General features: G+C 46.0%; 1 protein-coding gene across 1 annotated transcript in view; it reads right to left on the bottom strand.

Moving 5' to 3' along the window:
- Positions 1-14,891, bottom strand: part of TOGARAM2 (TOG array regulator of axonemal microtubules 2) — a 32,019-nt gene extending 17,128 nt beyond the window's left edge. The window contains exons 1-10 of the mRNA XM_050894996.1: positions 14,864-14,891; positions 13,125-13,272; positions 12,083-12,294; positions 11,391-11,611; positions 9,619-9,791; positions 8,319-8,365; positions 6,268-6,458; positions 5,160-5,319; positions 3,787-3,951; positions 1,528-1,669 (exon numbers count right to left, since the gene is read on the bottom strand). Coding sequence (XP_050750953.1) covers positions 1,528-1,669; positions 3,787-3,951; positions 5,160-5,319; positions 6,268-6,458; positions 8,319-8,365; positions 9,619-9,791; positions 11,391-11,611; positions 12,083-12,294; positions 13,125-13,272; positions 14,864-14,891 — 1,487 coding nt within the window. The remainder of the gene's footprint in view (positions 1-1,527; positions 1,670-3,786; positions 3,952-5,159; positions 5,320-6,267; positions 6,459-8,318; positions 8,366-9,618; positions 9,792-11,390; positions 11,612-12,082; positions 12,295-13,124; positions 13,273-14,863) is intronic.
- Between the last annotated feature and the right edge of the window lie 3,776 nt (positions 14,892-18,667).

Raw genomic sequence — 18,667 nt, 5'->3', positions numbered from 1 at the left:
AAATCCAAACGGCAAATAGATCGTTTCAGAGGGGGTGGGTTAATTTGTGGCCATTAAACAAGACGGCCTTTTTGAAATCCCTGGCACACGAAGTCCCTATGTCACTGCTTCCTAGGAGCTGGGAGACTGTGCCATGTTTCTGTTTCTTGCACCCTCCCTGTAGCCTGTCCCTGAGATACAGTCCCGTCTGGCTGTTACTGGGGCATTTTCCCTCTTCGCCATCCCCAGAGGGCAGTTCAGGAGTGAGAGTCTGCACTGCCACTCCATAGCTGAGTTTGCACTCTGCAACCTAGTCATGACACACACGCCACACCACACAACCCACCCCACCCCCCCTCCCCCCCAAAAAAAGCAGTATGTCCTGAAAGATTCCACACCTGGGCAAGAACAGCAGAAACACTGGATTTTCGAGAAAATCCCTGCTTAAAATAACACCCACAACAGCAACATGTTATTTAAAAGTAGTAAAAACCTGCCTCTTTCAGCACTTTCTTTGTGAAGGACCTGAGCTACATGAAGGCACGTGATGAACATCATGTTCTTCAATGAACAGCACTGGTTCACCAGGGCTGCAGGGCAGGACTGGGGACCCAACTCCACAGGGGTCCCTGAGTGTAACACAGACCCCCCACACCTGCAGCAGCTCTCTGCACTTCACAGGGCACCAAACAGGAACAGAGAAGAGAAAGGGGAGAGGGGCAAACCAAAGCAATCGCACAAGGAGATGCATTATGGAAGATTTTTCATGGTTATCCCAGTGTGAATGGAGCCCTAGTGAGCGTATGCTGACCTAGAAATCAAAAAGACAACCAATATCACCTGAAATTTGTAGAGTCTCCTCCTCTCTATGTCTAATTTCAGGACACACCGTGATTATCAACAAAACATCTTTGGCCCATATTAAGCAGTGAGGAGGAAAACGTTTAATTCTAAAAGTGCAAGATTCCTAAAGGATTTTTTTCTTTTTCCTTGTCTTTTGCCATGAGCCCTTCAGGAGAAATGACAGGCTGAGCAACTCTGCACCACGTCTCAGTGCGTTTCTCAGAAATAGGAACTCCTCGTAGGTGCTCCTGGGACTCACATGCAGGAGGTCACAGGGAGGCCCTGTCTCCTGCTGCTGCTGCCAGCAGCGGGACTAGAGATAAATCCTTACTCTGTCCCACCTGGGCCAGCAACCTGAGGCCCCCAAATCTCTAAACTCAAGACCACTTCCGTCCTGCTTCTGGCTTCAGCCATCAAATCACCTTGTTCCACAACTTTCTCTCTTCCCTGAAGATTTCATTTGCAGCTACATGCAGCAGAAGGCAAAGCTAGGAAACAGCATGGACCTGCTGCGGCTGTAGCACTGCTATGGACCAAGGTAAATAAGAGGCTGCTCGCACATCTTCATACTGTGACTGCTTTGGAGTGGTTTCACTAGTTCCCTTTGGACATCTGGGCTGTCTGGGCTCAGAGGCACTAGAAAAATATGTTTCTAATTTACCTTTACACTGAGAGGGAGAAAGAGTGAACAGGGGGCTTTCTTACCAGTCGTCACTGCTGAGCCATGTGAGCGCATCGAGCAGCCCCTGCTGTGGCTGAGGGAAGGGTCTGGCTTCCCAAGCGTCCCCACACTCTGGCTCCTCTCCGCACTCCAGGAAGTCCAGAGCAATGGCTGGCAGTGAGTTCGCTGTAAGGAGAGGGTCAGACACCAGCATCGCGTACCCCAGGGCAAGGCACCCCGCCACCAAGCAGACTGCAACCCAATCTCCCAGCCAAGATTACATATGGGTGCAAAGTGGCATTGGTTCAGAGACTTCCCTGCAGTCTGGCTTATTGCTTTCCCCAGCACCCAACCATCTCCCAGTCACCCCCAGCTGGGCACCAGCTCCTTGTGTAAACCTGAAAATTGCACACACAGAGCCAGCTCCCAAGTCCATATAGGTACTGCAGCCAGCTTGCAGATTCATAGTGCCGCAGAGCTCATGCTCACTGGGAGCCAGTGCCACCCAGTGAGACTTGCTATCCCAGGAGTAAGCTCCTGAGATGTGCACATACCTCCCTGTATCACCTCCCTGTTACATGGAGCACTGGGGACAGAGGCACCCTGTAACTTTCTGAGGAAACACCTCCAGCTGCCCCCAGTGAGCACCAAGCCTGAACAATAAAGTCCTGCTGGGCTCGGGTGAATCCCTAAGGAGCAACCACCAGGGAACAGTGATACCCGACCCTCTAAATCTGAAAGTGCGTCTGTTTCCATTTACTTCAAATATTCTAGGCAGCAGGCAGCTGAGTGCACATACATTTTAGCATACTATTGGGAAAGTAAGTAGTTTATGGATTTTGCTATTTTCCAAGCGTTATGAATATTTACTATTTCAGAGGTACCCACTGGCTGTATTTCGAAGATGCTGAGGTGAAATTTATTTGTCATCAAATGTACTTGTTTGCAAACTGTGCAATGCCTAAGCCTTCTCTTGTGGAAAAATGCAATTTCTAGTCTAGATAGTTGTGACAAAAAAGCTTTCCAAATGTGAACTGAGAATAAAAATATGTAAATATAGATGCAAATTGTTGGCAAACATACTCTCTTGATGATAAATATACAAGGTATAAGAAAATTCAGGTGACAAATGCATTTGTTATGAAACCTATTTGTCATCAAAAGCACCGCAGGTCAAAAATTTCATGTCTTGCACTCAAAAGCTCATTTTCTAAAGTGTAGATGAAAACATCTGAGCTGTCTAAAAGTATTGGGTATAAATATTGCACAGAATCTAGATGAACTGCTATGGACTCTGGAGGGTTTTTATGCTACCTTGCGTGTTCTACAAAGTATGCAGGATGGAGGAACTGTAAAATAAAAAATATTCAGATGGGGACTAATTTGGATGTCACTGATATCACTGTCACTGACATCACTGATGTCACTGCACGAGTATGTAGATATACACATCTATATTCAATATGAATGGAGAGCCATGTCAGGCTACTTCTGGTCAATTTTGAAAATCGGAGTAGCATCACTAGAAAAGAGCATTCAAAGTTTCGTTCCTAGCTCCCTTTTTCTTAACTCACGCTACTCGGGATCGCAACACGAGGTAGGCTACCCACAAAGGAGAGACAAGAATCACTATGGACTCACTATCTGCTGTATATTTATTGCAGGTAGCAAGCAGCCTGGGCGCACCAGGCAGCCTCTCCTTTACATCATCCACTACACACAGCCACCGTATTTGGGTGGGGTGACAGAACAGACACTGCTTGTTCCCAGCCTGTATTGCAGGTGGTGGGATGAGAGAGGCTAGAAACGTTAAGCACTTCTAGATGCAGTAGAATGATTGTACGAAGTCACTAATTTCCATGCAGAGACAACCCTTGCTGCGATAGCAGACAAGCTGGCTGGAGAGCCAGACAGCAGCACAGGCAGAGGGCCAAGATGGTGAGTGGCTAATTGATCATGGTGGTACATATATGTGTACCACCACAGTGAGCACACCCTGCCAGACTGCACCAGAGCTCAGCCCTGCAGTAAGAGCTGCCTCCCAGCACCAGTGTTATATTTTGGACTATTGGTATGGGCAAAAGCTAGAGCTTAAGGCTTTACCACTACCTTATTCAGCTAAACTTTCCAATTGATCTGTAAGCACTAACTGCTCCAGCTCCACTCCATGCTGGAGTGGATCCAAAGCAGGTTTGCTTTCAATCCTCAGGACAGCCTTTGGACCTGAGATCCTACCTGTGGTTGAGGAATGAGGCAGTTTGTGCTCCTTGTGCAAGGAAAGAGCTGGTGCGGAGCGGGCTCACCTGAGGAGTTGCGTGGGAAGCTGCCACCCTCGTGGATGACGGGGATGCTGGGCAGTGAGGGCCTGTTGACCCGCTTCCTCAAGGCAGTACCAGCACGCTCTCTGCTTGCATTGCTTGTGCGGGGGAAAACGGAAACTGTCCCATTGACAGGCGGTAGGCCAAAGCCTGCAGAGACCGAAAAGGACCTTGTAAGTGGAGAGTGCTGGACAGGGTGGCTGTGGGCTTGGAAAGGGCTAGAAATCTTGCTGGAGCTGGGTAACATCTCTTTGTTGTCCCATACAACTCCAAGCATAAGAGTTGCACACTAACATGGGACAGTGATCACGGAATCATAGAATAGTTTGGGTTGGAAGGGACCTTTAAAGGTCATCTAGTCCAACCCCCCTGCAATGAGCAGGGACATCTTCAACTAGATCAGGTTGCTCAGAGCCCTGTCCAACCTGACCTTGAACACCTCCAATTATGGGGCATCGACAACTTCTCTGGACAACCTGTTCCAGTGCCTCACCACCCTCATCACAAAAAATTTCTTCCTTATATCTAGTCTAAACCTACCCACTTTTAGTTTAAAACCAAATGCAGTGATGTTTTCCCTAAGAAATGAGGAAAACTCAGTACTGCTTTTCTTTTGCTTTCCTGTTTCAGAGGCTGGATAGGGAAGTTACATTTCTGGGGCTCCCACCTCAGCACTCCTCACTAGTACTTCATGAAATAAGAGCAAGAAAAAGAGCAGATAACCTTGTCCGATGCCCTTGGGCTGAGTGCTGGCTCTTAAGTTCCCCGCTGCTGCACTCATGGTAGTGCATGCAGCAGTAGAATCAGAGCCTGTCAGCTGCAATTAAGTCAGTAACGCTGCTTGCTCGTGTGGGTAAAACATAAGCACTGGCTAAGGGCTCCAGCAAGGCTCTGCAATGCGAGCTCCTCAGCAGGGAGTGGTGTGAGCCGGATAATCTGTCCTATCACGTGAGCAAGATCTGTTGTGTTTTAATTAGAAAGAGTTTAATTTTGTTTCTTCCAGGTTGCACCTTCATTGAAAAGCGTTCTTTCGAACTCACCCATTCACCTTTCCTGGAGGCCACTCTCAATTAGAGAGTCTGAAGCCCTAATGTACTTTGCAAGACAGAATTATCTAGACTGAAAGATTTTATAGGAGAAGGGGGAAAGGTGATATTCTGTGACTGACTTAGTGTGGGCCACGGGCAAGACACTTCATGCCTCTGTATTTTTTTTTGGAAAACAGAAATAAATCCTATTCTAACTTCCACTCAGATGCAAGTGTAACAGCCTTCCCATCTGATTTCATAGACATTTGCAACACTATGCAAACAGCAAGCAAGTGAACAAAAAGGCCCACAACTATAGCAACCACTTACTTTCTTCGGCTGCATCCCCAGGGTCAACACTCTGTGTAGGGAGCTGCAAGGACTTTTCCTTTTCTCTCTCTTTCTCCCTCTCTCTACGCAAAAGCTCCATCTCTCTCATTCGCTTCTGGTGTATTTTCTTCTGAGCCGACTTGGACAAGGTGACATGGATCTAGTGGACATGGAAATACATCATGAAGCATAAAGAGAGATACACAAACCATACACAACACCTCATCAGGAACACTGGTATAGTGTCATAGTCTTTAATGCAGCTCCATATACATCCCAATAGTTTCAGAAGAATTCCTCCTTTCGTCACTGTGGCATACAATTACACCCAGTGACGTATAACACTTCATTGTCATAACCTTCCACTTGTCCAAGATACTGTTTCTCAATCTGTCAGGGAGCCCTGCTTGAACCAAGAGAGTCACAGGAATGCTCCAAGACATATGAAGAGCTCACATTACCAGTGAACAGGCAGTTCAGTTCCTACAGGCCAGAGCAGGGGAACAAAAACCATCTGCAATAACCAAAAATGAGAGGTAATTTGCTGTTTCTTAACATTCACGGCCAGTAATTGCAGCTGCTTCTCACTTCCTTGCTTCTGAAGGACCCAGCTGCTCTCTGAGAACACGTGAGTCCAAAAAAAGGAGTCATGTGAAAACAAGTTGGAGAAACATTGGTCTTAATGAATAGAAAAATTGAGAATGAGAGGGCTGTGAGATACAGCAAGAAACATAACCAGGGAAAAGTAACCTCTCCCATTTTATTTTGCAGCCTTGCTTACACTCAACGTTGTAATCTTTGCTTCTGTGCTTCCGAGTATGCACTTTGCACATGTTCACTGATGTGTAACTTGCTCTGCCATTCAGATCTGCTCTAAATTGGCCTTCATACATAAAGAATGCTTCTTGCGTAACCTTAGCACCATCTCCCAAACAGTGACTTCTGCACCAATGAAAATACTCAACCAATTGCTCTATAGCTGTCAAATGTATTCCCAAGAGAATCTGCTCTCCAAGAGAGGAAGATTACAATTTTCAGTGACATTTTGTGCTAAGCACCGAACAGTCACTGAAAAGGAAGCCTGCTCACCCCTGTCCTTAGCCCTTACCCTTCCATTGCTGTCCTTCAAGTCGTCATCACTCAGAAGGCGAGGGCTCATGAGATGATCCGTCTTCTTGGCCTGGCTGAGTGGCAGGCCTGTTAACGGGGGCACAGGTTCACATGAATGTCCGGCAGACTTCACACCATCAACAGCATGATGCTGGAGAACAGGTAAGATGGGTTCCAGAGTCTGGAGCTCTGATAAGACACAGATATAGATTGTGTATGAGAACAGCAAGGTACATATAACCTCTCCAAACAGATGGGGTATTACCATATTGCACTGGCAGCAGAAATGACATTACTCTGACGGCCATCAGACTCAAACCTACTGCATGATAAAGGCCTCAGCCCTTGGCTTCTGGTGAGCAGCTGTGTTTGACAGAGAAGAGCAGAGAGATGGAGATTGCCCTTGCCAAAAAGGTTCTTACCTGTTCCTATCCATTTTGATTTTAGTAAACATCCTCTTTTTCCCAGTTACTAAAAGAACTCCTGGTTTTTAATAGCTATATGCCTTTGTAGAGGTAAGAATCAACATTTCCTCCTCTTTGCTGGAATATTTTAGAGAGCATTTAAAGAAAAGCTTAGTATTGCTAGGTTACCAAAACCAGAATTGTGTTCTTGAAGCTAGAGAATTCATTCTCCCCAAGGAGTTTCATTCTAAATTGTAGCAGATCAGCCCACTTTCTGGGCAGCCTGACTAAAGGCTGATTTTCTTAATGGGAATAGCACAGTGCAGCTCATTCTGAAATACTCTCCAACAGAGCTGTTAAAACTCAGAGAACTAATCATTCCTTACATGGCTTCACAGATGATAAAATCATGTGATAGCCAAGCAGTAAAAAAGGAATAACTTTCTTAAATCAGGATTTTTTTCCCTGCAGAATGGTGAGGTCAATAATAAAAGAGAGAGAGAGATGGTTTAATGATATAGCTCATTTCTAGTCCAGAATGTATCCAGCAATAATGTCACCTTACTTACTCAGCAATACTTCTCCCTAGTTGCATTCAGCATCCTAGCTGCATATCAGCAATAAAGGAATCATTCTTATGGGGCACGCCCATTATTTGGCAGAACTAACACTGAGCTGAGGGACCAGTGGCTCTTACCCTTTTTCTGCATCAGCAAAATTATTTGTTAAATTCTCATCTCTCCTATCGGTACAAACCCACAGATGGCAAAGGGACAGCAATGGTGTCATTGAGGTTTTCAGCTTAAAAGTATTGGCTGACAGAGATGCACCAGACACTGCATTTTGTCTTGCAGAACTCTTGTTGCTGGTGATAATGCAAGATGGGGAACAGCGAGAAGCCAGTAGGCATCTCCTACCCCAGCCTCAGTTTGCAATACTGACATATGCAGATAGAGTAGGGGAAGAGATTTGTAACTGTAAACCTAGCATATGTGGTTTGAGGTAAATGAGTTGCACAAAAGAAACCTCAGTTCATTACTCAGCATTTAATTTAGGCTTCTGCTCTAAGAGGACGGAAAGCTCAGATCCTGCATAGGCTGGATCCTTTTTCAAGTCTCTTTCTCTGTAAATGGAAAATTCACAAGGACTTCCTATCACACAAGGTCTCACTATTTCTCCCAGTGCAAAAATAGGCGATGTTGATGAATCTACTTCAGATCTCAAAGGGTTCAGTTCACAAACTGCTCCAAGGGAAGGTTTTCGCCTTCAAGTGTACAAGGAAGGAGTGGGAACATTTCTCATTTCATGTAAAATGCCTCGTTTTTCTCTAATCTTTGTGACATTAGAGAGCGTGCAGTGAGATAAAAGGTATGAGCATGAGGTAGAGGAACATTTTCTTTTCCTGCTGTGCATTTCCAGGGCCCCACGGTACCCCTCCAGCTCCTGCCATTCATAACTCCATGCTGGAGTTATTTTCACTGGATCACCAGAGCACATTTCCCAGTGACTGGGCTCTGGGGGAGCCATCTGAGCACATCAAGGAACTGAAAAAAGTTACAGGATGATTTTCAGCCGAACTTTCGCAGTGCTACCCATGGGTCAGGATTCCTATGGTCATTTTAGGACAGCCATGCCCTGTACGTACCTAGAGACTTAAGGGTCTTCTCTTCACTTCTGCTGCCTGATCTTGGCCTTAAGAAAATTGAGGATAAAAGAATATATGAGGACATAGAAAGAACAGGGGGGATAGCATTAAAGGAGGCAAACTTTCTTCACGTGGTCATTCTGATGAAGGAGGAAATGCAACCCATAAAACCAACAATATGTGAATGTGATTAATTGCCATTAAACTTTCAGTTGCTGGAGTCACACAGAGCTCATCAAGCTCCAGCTGAAACACAGGAGTCATTCTTCAATTTGGACCTTAAATATTCAATTCTGCTGTCTCTTCTTTTGGAGCTAAGTGGCTCTCACAGTTACATACATCCTTTCTGAATCAGTGAGAGATGTTAAGCCAGTCATAAGTCTGTATTGAGGGCAGCTACCTTTATACTGCTGCAGAAGCCTAACTTTGCCTGGTCATGACTTCAACTGATGACAGTATCTTGTTACATATGGTAATAGCACTGGTGTCTCCTGAGAATAATATTACACCTCCCTGCTCTTTCAAGAAGAAAAAGGGTTTTTCCAACTCAACTGGTAGGTTGAGTTATTCAGATATTCAGATTGCACTTTAAAAGCCATGCTGGAGCTTTTAAATTGGAACTATATTTCTATGACTCCTTATTTATTGTTATTACTAGGATAAGGTTGACAGCTAGATTTCCCCACACATATCCAAGCAAATATCTTTCCATCAGTTACAGCCCTATAACTGTTCTCTAGCACCTTGCTCCTTTTGATCTTAAAACGATATGTAAATATTAAACATCTATAGGATTATACATCTATAAACCGAGATTTATCTGGGCTCTCATTTCACAGTGAAGGCCCAGACACAGAGAAGTTATGACTGACATTTACAGAAGCAACATCTGAATTTGCAGACAGCTATACAATAGCCAATATTTGCCCTAACATATTCTTGCAGGTACAGAAATTGGCAGTCAAAGATCACACACAAAACCAGATGCTGTATTCAGATCCATGCAATACAGTTCCCAAATGGCACCACAAAGATTACAGAATAAATCAGTATCAGAGTTCAGCAGAAGACCTTCTGTTAAGGTCCTCTTACGTCCTGCCTCCTCATCCCCCCCGCCGCCCCTGCTCTTAGAGTGTATGATGTTGGTTTTGACATTGTGCTGGGTCATCATAGATACGCAAAATGGTGAATGCACAGAAGTCTGCATAAATATATGGGAGAGCTGACTGTGGAAAATAACCTCACAAGACAAGAAGTGCGAGGTAAATGGCATATTGGAGAAACAGACACATTGGCTTACCTCATCTCCAGGGCCTTTTGGAAAACGAGGTGCTGAGAGCTTGGGAGAGGCACTGCAGTGCTGCCAGGAGCCCCATCAGATGGTCTTGCTGACTTGGGGATAGGAGGAATCAAAGCCACTCTCAGTGACTTCTTCCTATTCCCACCACTGCAATACAAGGGCAGCAGCGAAGCCTGGAAATAGTAGAACACAGTGCTCAGCTTGAGCATCCAGCCTTCCCCCTTTGATGCCGCAAGAAGTTTAGCCATGCTCTTAGCTAGGACTTGGCAGGAAAAGAAAAGTCAAACTGATGGAGTAGCTTGGCGTAGGATGGGCAATGGAAGGGAAAGTGGTGAGGGACAGGCTATGTCCCATGCTGTTGCCAGCTCTCTCCCCTCGCTCACCTCTCTGGCAGTGGCTGCATTCCCACCTGGGATCCATCTGCTTGGCATAAGGATGTTCTGGGGCACCATTGCCTCTCTTAGCCTTTCTGATGGTGCAGTAACGGGTTTAGATCACTATCCTCTCTCTGTCCTTAAAGCACCTACCAGCCATTGCTGAGCTCCAGCCAAGTCCCCACAAAGTCATTTTGCACTCTGTCAAAACCTGCTTTTCTCAAGCCCATAATTTTTCCTCCTTCTCCCCTTACTACAGTCCCCCACCAGCCTTTCGGCCCAAATGCCAATGTGCTCTCTGGACGCTCGGTGCTCTCCAGCTCCCACACAATTCATTATCTCAGGCTTACTGTCATTTATGAAGTTCAGCAGAGCTCCCTACCCTGCTGCTCTGTGTAAGGTCTCTCTGCCTGCTGAAGCTAGTTCAGGCTCCCCATGCCATGGCTAAGAAGGGGGATGGAGGGAGTGGTAGCCGACACACATCCTTCCTTAGTATCCCATCGTTCTTGTCAGAGCTAAAGAGCCAAATCAGGACCTGTTCAAACTCCAGTGAAGCCAACAGAGTTAACGTCAGGGATACAGTTGGCCCTGTGTCTGCAAGGCTGAAATCAAGTACATTACGAGCCTTTTATTACTTATCCTGTTTACAAAAGCTGTTATTCATCTGCCTTCTCCTACCCACCATGGCAAAACCAAAACAACTGCAACTTCTGTCCCTCCTGCAAAGGCAATCGAGTGGATAGGGTCTGGACTCCATTCCCCGTGGCCAGAATTGCCAGTTCCCATCACTTACCCCTGGGCAGACCCATGGGAGAGGATGAAGCTGCACAGAAGCCGCTGAACACCAGAAATATTATTAGAGGTAACTGTGCAGAAAGACATGGCTGTACAACTCAAAAGCTGAGACAACCTAAAGTTGAGTTTACAGGACTGCCTGCTCCAGCAAACATGTTTTCCCATTTAAACCAGACAGAGCTGATAGAAAAAGCCACCAAGACACTGGTGTGTCTGCAACAGTAACTGCAATGTACAGATGGTTCACAGATACATGTATTTTACTAACTGTAGAAGGATATGCTTGACCACATTAGACACATGTAGTTGCTCCGACTGGTCGCTGGTGTTTTCTCAGTCATAAAACACATCAGGAGCCACTAGAGAGCACAGAAACTATTTAAAGACCTCTTCTCCTATTGATATATGCTGAGGACATGAAGTCTGCAGCACGCACGTTGCAAAGACAGCCTGAAGCGCAATGTCTAGCTGCGCTCTTCCTTGGCTCAGCTGCTTCCCTGGGCTCACACCACAGGGAAAGATCTCAGAGCTCTGCCTACAGGAAATAAACATGAAGATCCACCACGTGATTTGGCTTGGTTTCCTTACTTTATATCCTTTTACCTCTGACATCAGCTCCTTGTTGTTCCCATCACTGTCATCACAGTCTGTGCCATTTTCCCCATGCTCCTGCTCTCTGTTGCTCATCCTGCTGGGCTTTGGGGAAGAAAGACTGTTCTGGATGGGAGGCATGGGCTCGGAGGTTACCAGGAGCCTCTGAGAAGCTGACTTGGAAACTACTGGCTGCAGGGTAACCCCCTTAGGCTCACTGCAGTCAGTCAGGCCTGCAAAGCAGAGACACAAAGCGTAATAGAAGCAGCACTGCAAACCTAAAGCACCTGAAGCTAGATATTTCATTGGACAAGATTTCTTGGAAACTTCTAAATAACTGCACAGGGAAACATGCTCATGCTGGCAGCCACTTGAAGCAGGCCAGTGGACAACACTTACCCACTTCCACAGAGCCACCAGAGGAACACCCTGGTCCTCTGGGCTCCGATGAAAAAACGGGGAGCCCACAGACCTGTGCTTACCCAGAATAAGTCACCTGCACATACACCCTCCTGCTCCTCTCCCTGTCCCACCGTTGTACACCCCTACAGCAACAGGAGGGCTACGCAGGGGACTGAGAGCAGGGCAGGTTATTGCAGGGGGGCACATGCAGGGGAGGACTGTTCACTGGGAATGTGTGCTAGCTCTCTAGGCTAGGAAAAGACTCTTCCTCCTGCAAGAGAGCAGGCAGGCTCCCCCCTTACCTGTCTGTGAGGCTAACACACCCTCAGACATCCTCCTCATCTTCAGTTTGTCTTTGATCCGAATGGTCTCCAGGGCAGTGCTGCTCACCTCCCTCTCTCGGGGCTCCTGGGTCAAGGCTCCGTGAGAAAGGTGGGAAAGATCACCTCCATCCCCCGCGCTGAGGTCATGCACACTAGCCTTGCTGACCCAGGCATCCGGGGGAGAGAGGGCCCTTGGGTGTGGACTTTTCCCAGCTCCATCCTCATCCCATAAACTAGGCTGCTTCTTCATCTGGGTTGTTAATATGGACTGAAAAGAAGCTGTAGATCAGGTAAAAGGGAAGAAGTGAGTTAGTTGACCTCGCACCTTTACAATCAACCCATCTAATGAGTGAGGCATTCAAGGTTTTTTTAATCATTCAGAAGCTCAGTTTGTTTTTATTTTTCATAAAACTAGCATCAGTTTAATTCTTCTGAACAGCATTGAGCTAGCAAGCCAGGAGAGAGAGGTTGAAGGCCCCACTGGTAAGAGAGGAAAAAAGATTCCCATTTCAGGACTTGGCTTCTGTGAAGACTACCAGTAAAGACCCACTCAGTGCTACTGGTGTTTCTGAAAAGCATGAAGACATCTCAGCAAGCAGACAGACTTTGCCAGTGTTTCTACAGCACCATCCCATCCTCAAGGTCAGATCTGATGGGCAAGGAGAGGAAGAACTGGAAATTTATCTATGGCAAGACCACATGTTGATAGCAAGGATAGCAACAGAACTCACATCTCATTACCATGCCCAATTTATGGCCAGTTGGGCCACGGTCCCTGTCCTGGCTGGCAGTAGTAGTGATTTGGCTACTGTTGATCAAAGAGAAAGCATAATGAACTAATGATAGAGAGATGTGATGCCATGCACACCACTGGAGGAGGGCAGGATCATCTGCAGCTGTCAGCCACCTACTCTGACACAGAGTCAGCACATGAGGACTGACCTCCAAGGACCATTTCTCCCTGAAATCAGGTGGGTTTTTTTTTTTTCATTTGGCTGAGAACCACCATTGCATATTCAACCCCTTTCCATCCTCACCTTCTTCAGTGGTCCAGCTGCTGCCACAAAACTGCAAGTTTGAATCAATGCTTCCACCTCGCAGAGCTGTGTATCTGGGTTTGAATTTGGGAACGCTCCCACAGTAGACAGCAACTGGGCCATGGTACTTAGCTTTAAAATAAAGACAGTACAAATGACTCAAATTTGCAGCATTTGATATGGAGAGGAAAAAACAGACACCTCTTCTCCATGGACTAACACACTGTGCTGGTTTTGGCTGGGATAGAGCTAATTTTCTTCATAGTAACTAGTATGGGGCTATGTTTTGGATTTGTGCTGAAAACAGTGTTGATAATTCAGGGATGTTTTTGTTGTTGCTGAGCAGTGCTTACACAGAGTCAAGGCCTTTTCTACTTCTCACACCACCCCACCAGCGAGTAGGCTGGGGCTGCACAAGAAGCTGGGAGGAGACACAGCCGGGACAGCTGACCCCAGCTGACCCCAACTTACCAAAGGGATATTTCATACCGTATGACATCATGCTCAGCATATAAAGCTGGGGGAAGAAGAAGGAAGGGGGGATGTTTGGAGTGATGGCATTTGTCTTCCCAACTAACCGTTACACATGATGGAGCCCTGCTTTCCTGGAGATGGCTGAACACCTGCCTGCTGATGGGAAGTGGTGAATTAATTCCCTGTTTTGCTTTGCTTGCGTGTGCAGCTTTCACTTTACCTGTTAAACTGTCTTTATCTCAACCCCTAAGTTTTCTCACTTTTACCCTTCTGATTCTCTCCCCCATCCCACCAGGGCGGAGTGAGCGAGCGGCTGTGTGGGGCTTAGTTGCCAGCTAGGGTTAAACCACGACACATACCAGTAGCAGCCTGCAGTCCTGGCCTCTGCAATGGTCTGTTTGACCTCACACTATTCTGCCTGGTGAGGCGCTTGCATTCCAGCACTTTCACAGCTGAACATTCTACAAATTTGCATGCGTTTTACTAGTTGCCCATCCACAATGGGAAGATTTCTTTCCTCTCCTTTTAAAGGGTAGGCAACACACAATGGTCTCTAGAATTTAACAATGTCTAGTAAGTAGATGCTTTCCAAAGCTAGTTTGAAAGTCCTTTGTTTCTGTAATTCCCACTCAATTTTGAGTTGGGTGTTGTTGTAGTTTTTATTTCTCTTCACAAAGAAAGTACAAGGACACAAACAATTAATTACCAGGTGTTATAATTAAAAGAAGGTTTGCACTCTGCATTAGATGTCCCCAATATTCAGTGGGCTTATTTGATTACTCTATCTGTAGGATGCAAATTGTCCATCCAAACATTCTCCTTTGTTCTGCTTCACTGTTACAGGGGTTTATTCCCTGCTTTCTTTACTGCAGAGACATCCAAAACCAACATAAACATGGCCTGCCTCAAAAAATTTCTGATCTTGGCTGTTCCTGAAAATTCAAAATTATACAAAGCATGTTTCCCTGCCCCTTGTCCTGGCCAATATCTTCCCCATTACCCAGCCTCTAAGGCTGGGCTCTCAATTGTACAGCATAAAGAATAGCTGCTGCACTTGCCAGCATCTCCAGGGTCTTGTGATCAGCACTTTGAATGCAGCTTTTGTACACGCTCTGCCTCCCTGAGCCGAGCAGCATTCCTGGGCACCGGCACTGCTGCTGCGGGCGAACATCTTCTAGGCAAAGGCTGCAGGAACAGGATTGCAACAAGCCCTGGCTGAAGGAGTCTCCAGTCTGCTTCAGCCCTTTACCTGCCGCAAAATCATCTTGCCTTGCCATGGTGGCGGGGGGGACGATGGGCTCTTTGCAGATGAGAGTCTACTCGATGTGCTGCTGGTCGCTGGGCCTCACACAGCTGTTGGTGGGTTCCCCTGCAGCATCAGGAACCTACATGGAAAAATAATACTGCTACTGCAAGTGACAGCCACCAATCCCCAGCATTGCTCTGCCTACAGGGGTTACTGCATACGAAACTGCTCAAGTCAGGTGGTGTTAAAAAAACATAAAAATATATTCAAGCTATGCATTTTCCACATTCTGTCAAAATCATGGCCGTAAAGTCCAAATACTGGAGGAAGACTGCTGTCGGCATAACAGGGGAAACATAACTCCACCCCAGCAGCTGCTCTCCCCATGGCTGTATGAGCACGGCAGCAGAGGCAAGCCTCTCACCGCGCGCACTGCTGTTGGACCCAGCGCAGCACGTTGGAGTTGTTCCCACTGGACTCAGCGCTGCCGCTGCAGCAGGAGCATCGTTTCACACATTTGATAACAAAGAGCTGTAATGTCACACTGGACTTGCCCCAAGAACAACCAAAAAAATGAGGGGTAGAATAGTTTGCTCCTTTTTAATACAAACGTACCTGGATTTAAGGGGGGGCACCGGGCTAACAATACTGGAGACTGGTGTGTAACCCCTATCTCTAGCACTTTCCACCAGTCTGCAAGATTTTTTCTATAGAAAGGGGTAGATAAGATTTTTATGACACATCTGTGAGTAATTCTGAGCCACAACTCAAACCACAAGCCAAATACTTCCAAATCTGCCACCCATTGGGAAAGGAAGGAGAAAAGCAGTTGAAGCAACTGCCATTGTAGCTAAATTGCCTGCATTTATATTGTTGCTGAGGTACCTATAGCACTTGCAGCACCTCAGAAAGCCTGAGGCTACAGCATAACCCGTATTTAGGGATGCCAGCTATCCAGAAACTATCATCTGCCATGCTTACATCAGCAAATCCACATCCCACGGGACTAGTGGAGTTGTAGACAGTGTTATAATGCGCAGGGTATATGAGGGTAAAGGAAGTTTATGCTTAGCCCTTCAGGTTAGTGCTATAGCAAAACGTGACACTTTTCAGCTTCAGTCACTGCAGTCTGTTTCCTTACCAGTTTGGTTGCTTTCACTTCAAAACTATAGAGATTACTTTTCGCCTTCTGACAGAGACTTCAGTCACCGTACAGGGCTTGGGCTTCCTTAAACGTATTAGCCCATTTCTTATGGCCTAAGTGAGAGGTAAGAGGGGATTTTGCAGAGCATACCTTAGGATAAGAGGTCAGGATTGTAAGCCAACAGTAAAATTCCTATAAACGTCAGTGAGTTCAGAAGGATGCCAATGTGAACTGCTTTTGAAAATCCACTCATAGGTGCCTCTAAAGCTCTGCAAACAGAACGACTATCACATGGTAGCTAAGTCCAGCCAGAAGGATCAGTCACAGACACAGTTCAGTTAAATTATTACAGAAGGAAAAATGCCTCTGCACTCGATGGAAGAAGCAAAGGCAGGTCCCATTAATGTGTTCTGTAAGCTTAAAACAAATAACAAAAAATGCCTGTACAAGGACTTTAGGTACCCTACTATCAATCAAACTTTCAATCAGATAAAATGGTATCCTCAAGCAAATTGCAATAGAAATTGTTCATATTGCAGCAAAGCCCTGTACTGCTCCACCCCCTGCCCAAGACATTTAACTCTGCTCAAAAGCTGTCAAAGCATTCATCTGGAGAAAAGCAAGTGATTTCAGAAAGGCTGGCATTAGCTAAGACAGTTAACCCACTTCTGGCTTTCACCCTTTTTGTTAGTCTAGATAAATTCATAGAGACAGCTTAAGGTCAAGGAATGAAGGTGCTTAGAAGGTTTTTAGACCCTAATTCCTATTACTTCCAATGAAAGGCAGGCACTAAATACCCTTAAAAATACTAATGTAGGTCTATTTGGACTGTGTACTTTAAAACGAGGAATGGAGGTACCATTGCGAGTGGAACTAGGGCATAAAGCAGGGATTAAAGTATATTTTCTTTGGTCTCATTGCATAGGATGAATATCTAAGAAATATGCCAGTGGCAATTTTGGCTGGTTAAGATCACCTCCTAAATGAAGCTGAGCATGCCTCATTGCTTAAGGTATGAAAAATGCCCAAGAGAAAACAGTAAGTACCAGAAATGAGTGTATCCTGTAGCTAGGACAGAAGGCTGCCTCTGCCACTGACTTACCCTGTAACACAAAGCCAGGCTCTCCATGCCTCAGTTTTGTCCTCTGCCAGGCTGTCCTACCTAAATGCTAGCATGCTATAAAGCCTAATTAGGAAGGGCATTACTTATAGCACCTCCATGGCACCCCAAAGGCTTAATAGCCCAAATTCAGGGCATAGTTCCTAATTCAGGCCAGCTACATTATATGGAAAACCCCAAATGTACAGCTATGTAGGGCCACCCCTTTCTCCCTTGCACTGAAATGATAACGCCTGGGGGAAGTGCTGGGTGTACAGGATTCATGTTTTGCCACTGCTGATAGGAGCACAGAAAACAAGCTGGTGCCATTCTCTGTACAGAGGAGAACAGTGGCAGTGGTTCACTGCTGAGTGAAAAAAAGTGTTAGAAAACGGCTTTCTGAAGAGGAAAGAATGGAACATAGTTGCATTTGAACAGCTCCAGGCCCTGGTGATGTTTCAGTAGACAGTAACTGTACTCCTTGTCATTCTTCTGCTGGGTAAATCAAAGGGAAATGCATCCTCTGGGATTTTCAGCTTCTTTGGATCATTAGCACCCAGTAAATGAAAACAGGCATTATTTAATGCTATCATTACTTTCTTTCCCAACTAACAAGCTATTTCTCTGGTGGCTTCCCAGCACAGCAAACATACAGTATCGTTACGTGAAACATGCTGATGCCAACAACCCTACAGAGCCCGTCAGGGTTGGAGCCGCTGTCAAGGTTGAACCTAATATCTCACCAGCCAGAGGCTTGTTGTAAGGATAAAATGAAATTGGAGTGATGACAGTTGTTTAGGGTTTTTTTGGCCAGTGGATTTCAGCTTACAGGGCCATAATGCATCTGTAGCATGAAGTTTTTATGTAGAGTAAAAAGCCATTGCCCAGTGGACCTGGGCAGTTTGCCCAGGCCTGTGGGAGAATCACGAGGCAGACCCCTGTGCTACTAATTGCATCCCTCCCCACTTTTCTAAGTTCTTGGGGTCAAAGCCACTTAGGTTAGACACACAGCTCACAAGAAGTGCTCCTGTATCTTTCTACACAATGATCCAAGTGAGATTACACATCCAACATCTGTTTTCTCTTACCATTGAAATTACTGTTTTGAGGAATTTCTGAACCAGCAAACTTGCTTCCTCAAATATTTACTGTGCATGGCAAGGAGCACAGACAAAAGATGTAACGTGAAAAGCATCACCCATGTGATGCTCTTTTTACAAGTTCTGCTCTCAGCTTTCATTCGGAAGATCTTAAAAGTTCAATGCCCCTCTCAAAAGCTCCTGCAATGGCTGCTTCTCAGCAGAGCAGGGCTGCTCAACCATGAAACAAGAGTTACCACAAGCAGCACCTTACCCAGTGTAGCAAATCAAGAGTTAGGAATAAGCTGATCGGAATGCCAAACCTCACTAGCTCCTTCAAAAAGGACTTGAACAATCCCTCATTACAGCTCTAATGAGGTGTTGTGCTGGACACCACGGTTATTTGAGTACTGTACCTAAGTTTGCTCCCACTGAGCACTGCGACGGTCTCCGCTGGAGCTGTGGCCAAGGGCGGTTGCTCCCCA

The sequence above is a fragment of the Gymnogyps californianus genome, chromosome 3 (genome assembly GCF_018139145.2).
Source record: "Gymnogyps californianus isolate 813 chromosome 3, ASM1813914v2, whole genome shotgun sequence".
NCBI lineage: Eukaryota > Metazoa > Chordata > Aves > Accipitriformes > Cathartidae > Gymnogyps > Gymnogyps californianus.
Note: the sequence above shows the minus strand (reverse complement) of the source record. Positions and strands in the feature narration are given on the sequence as shown.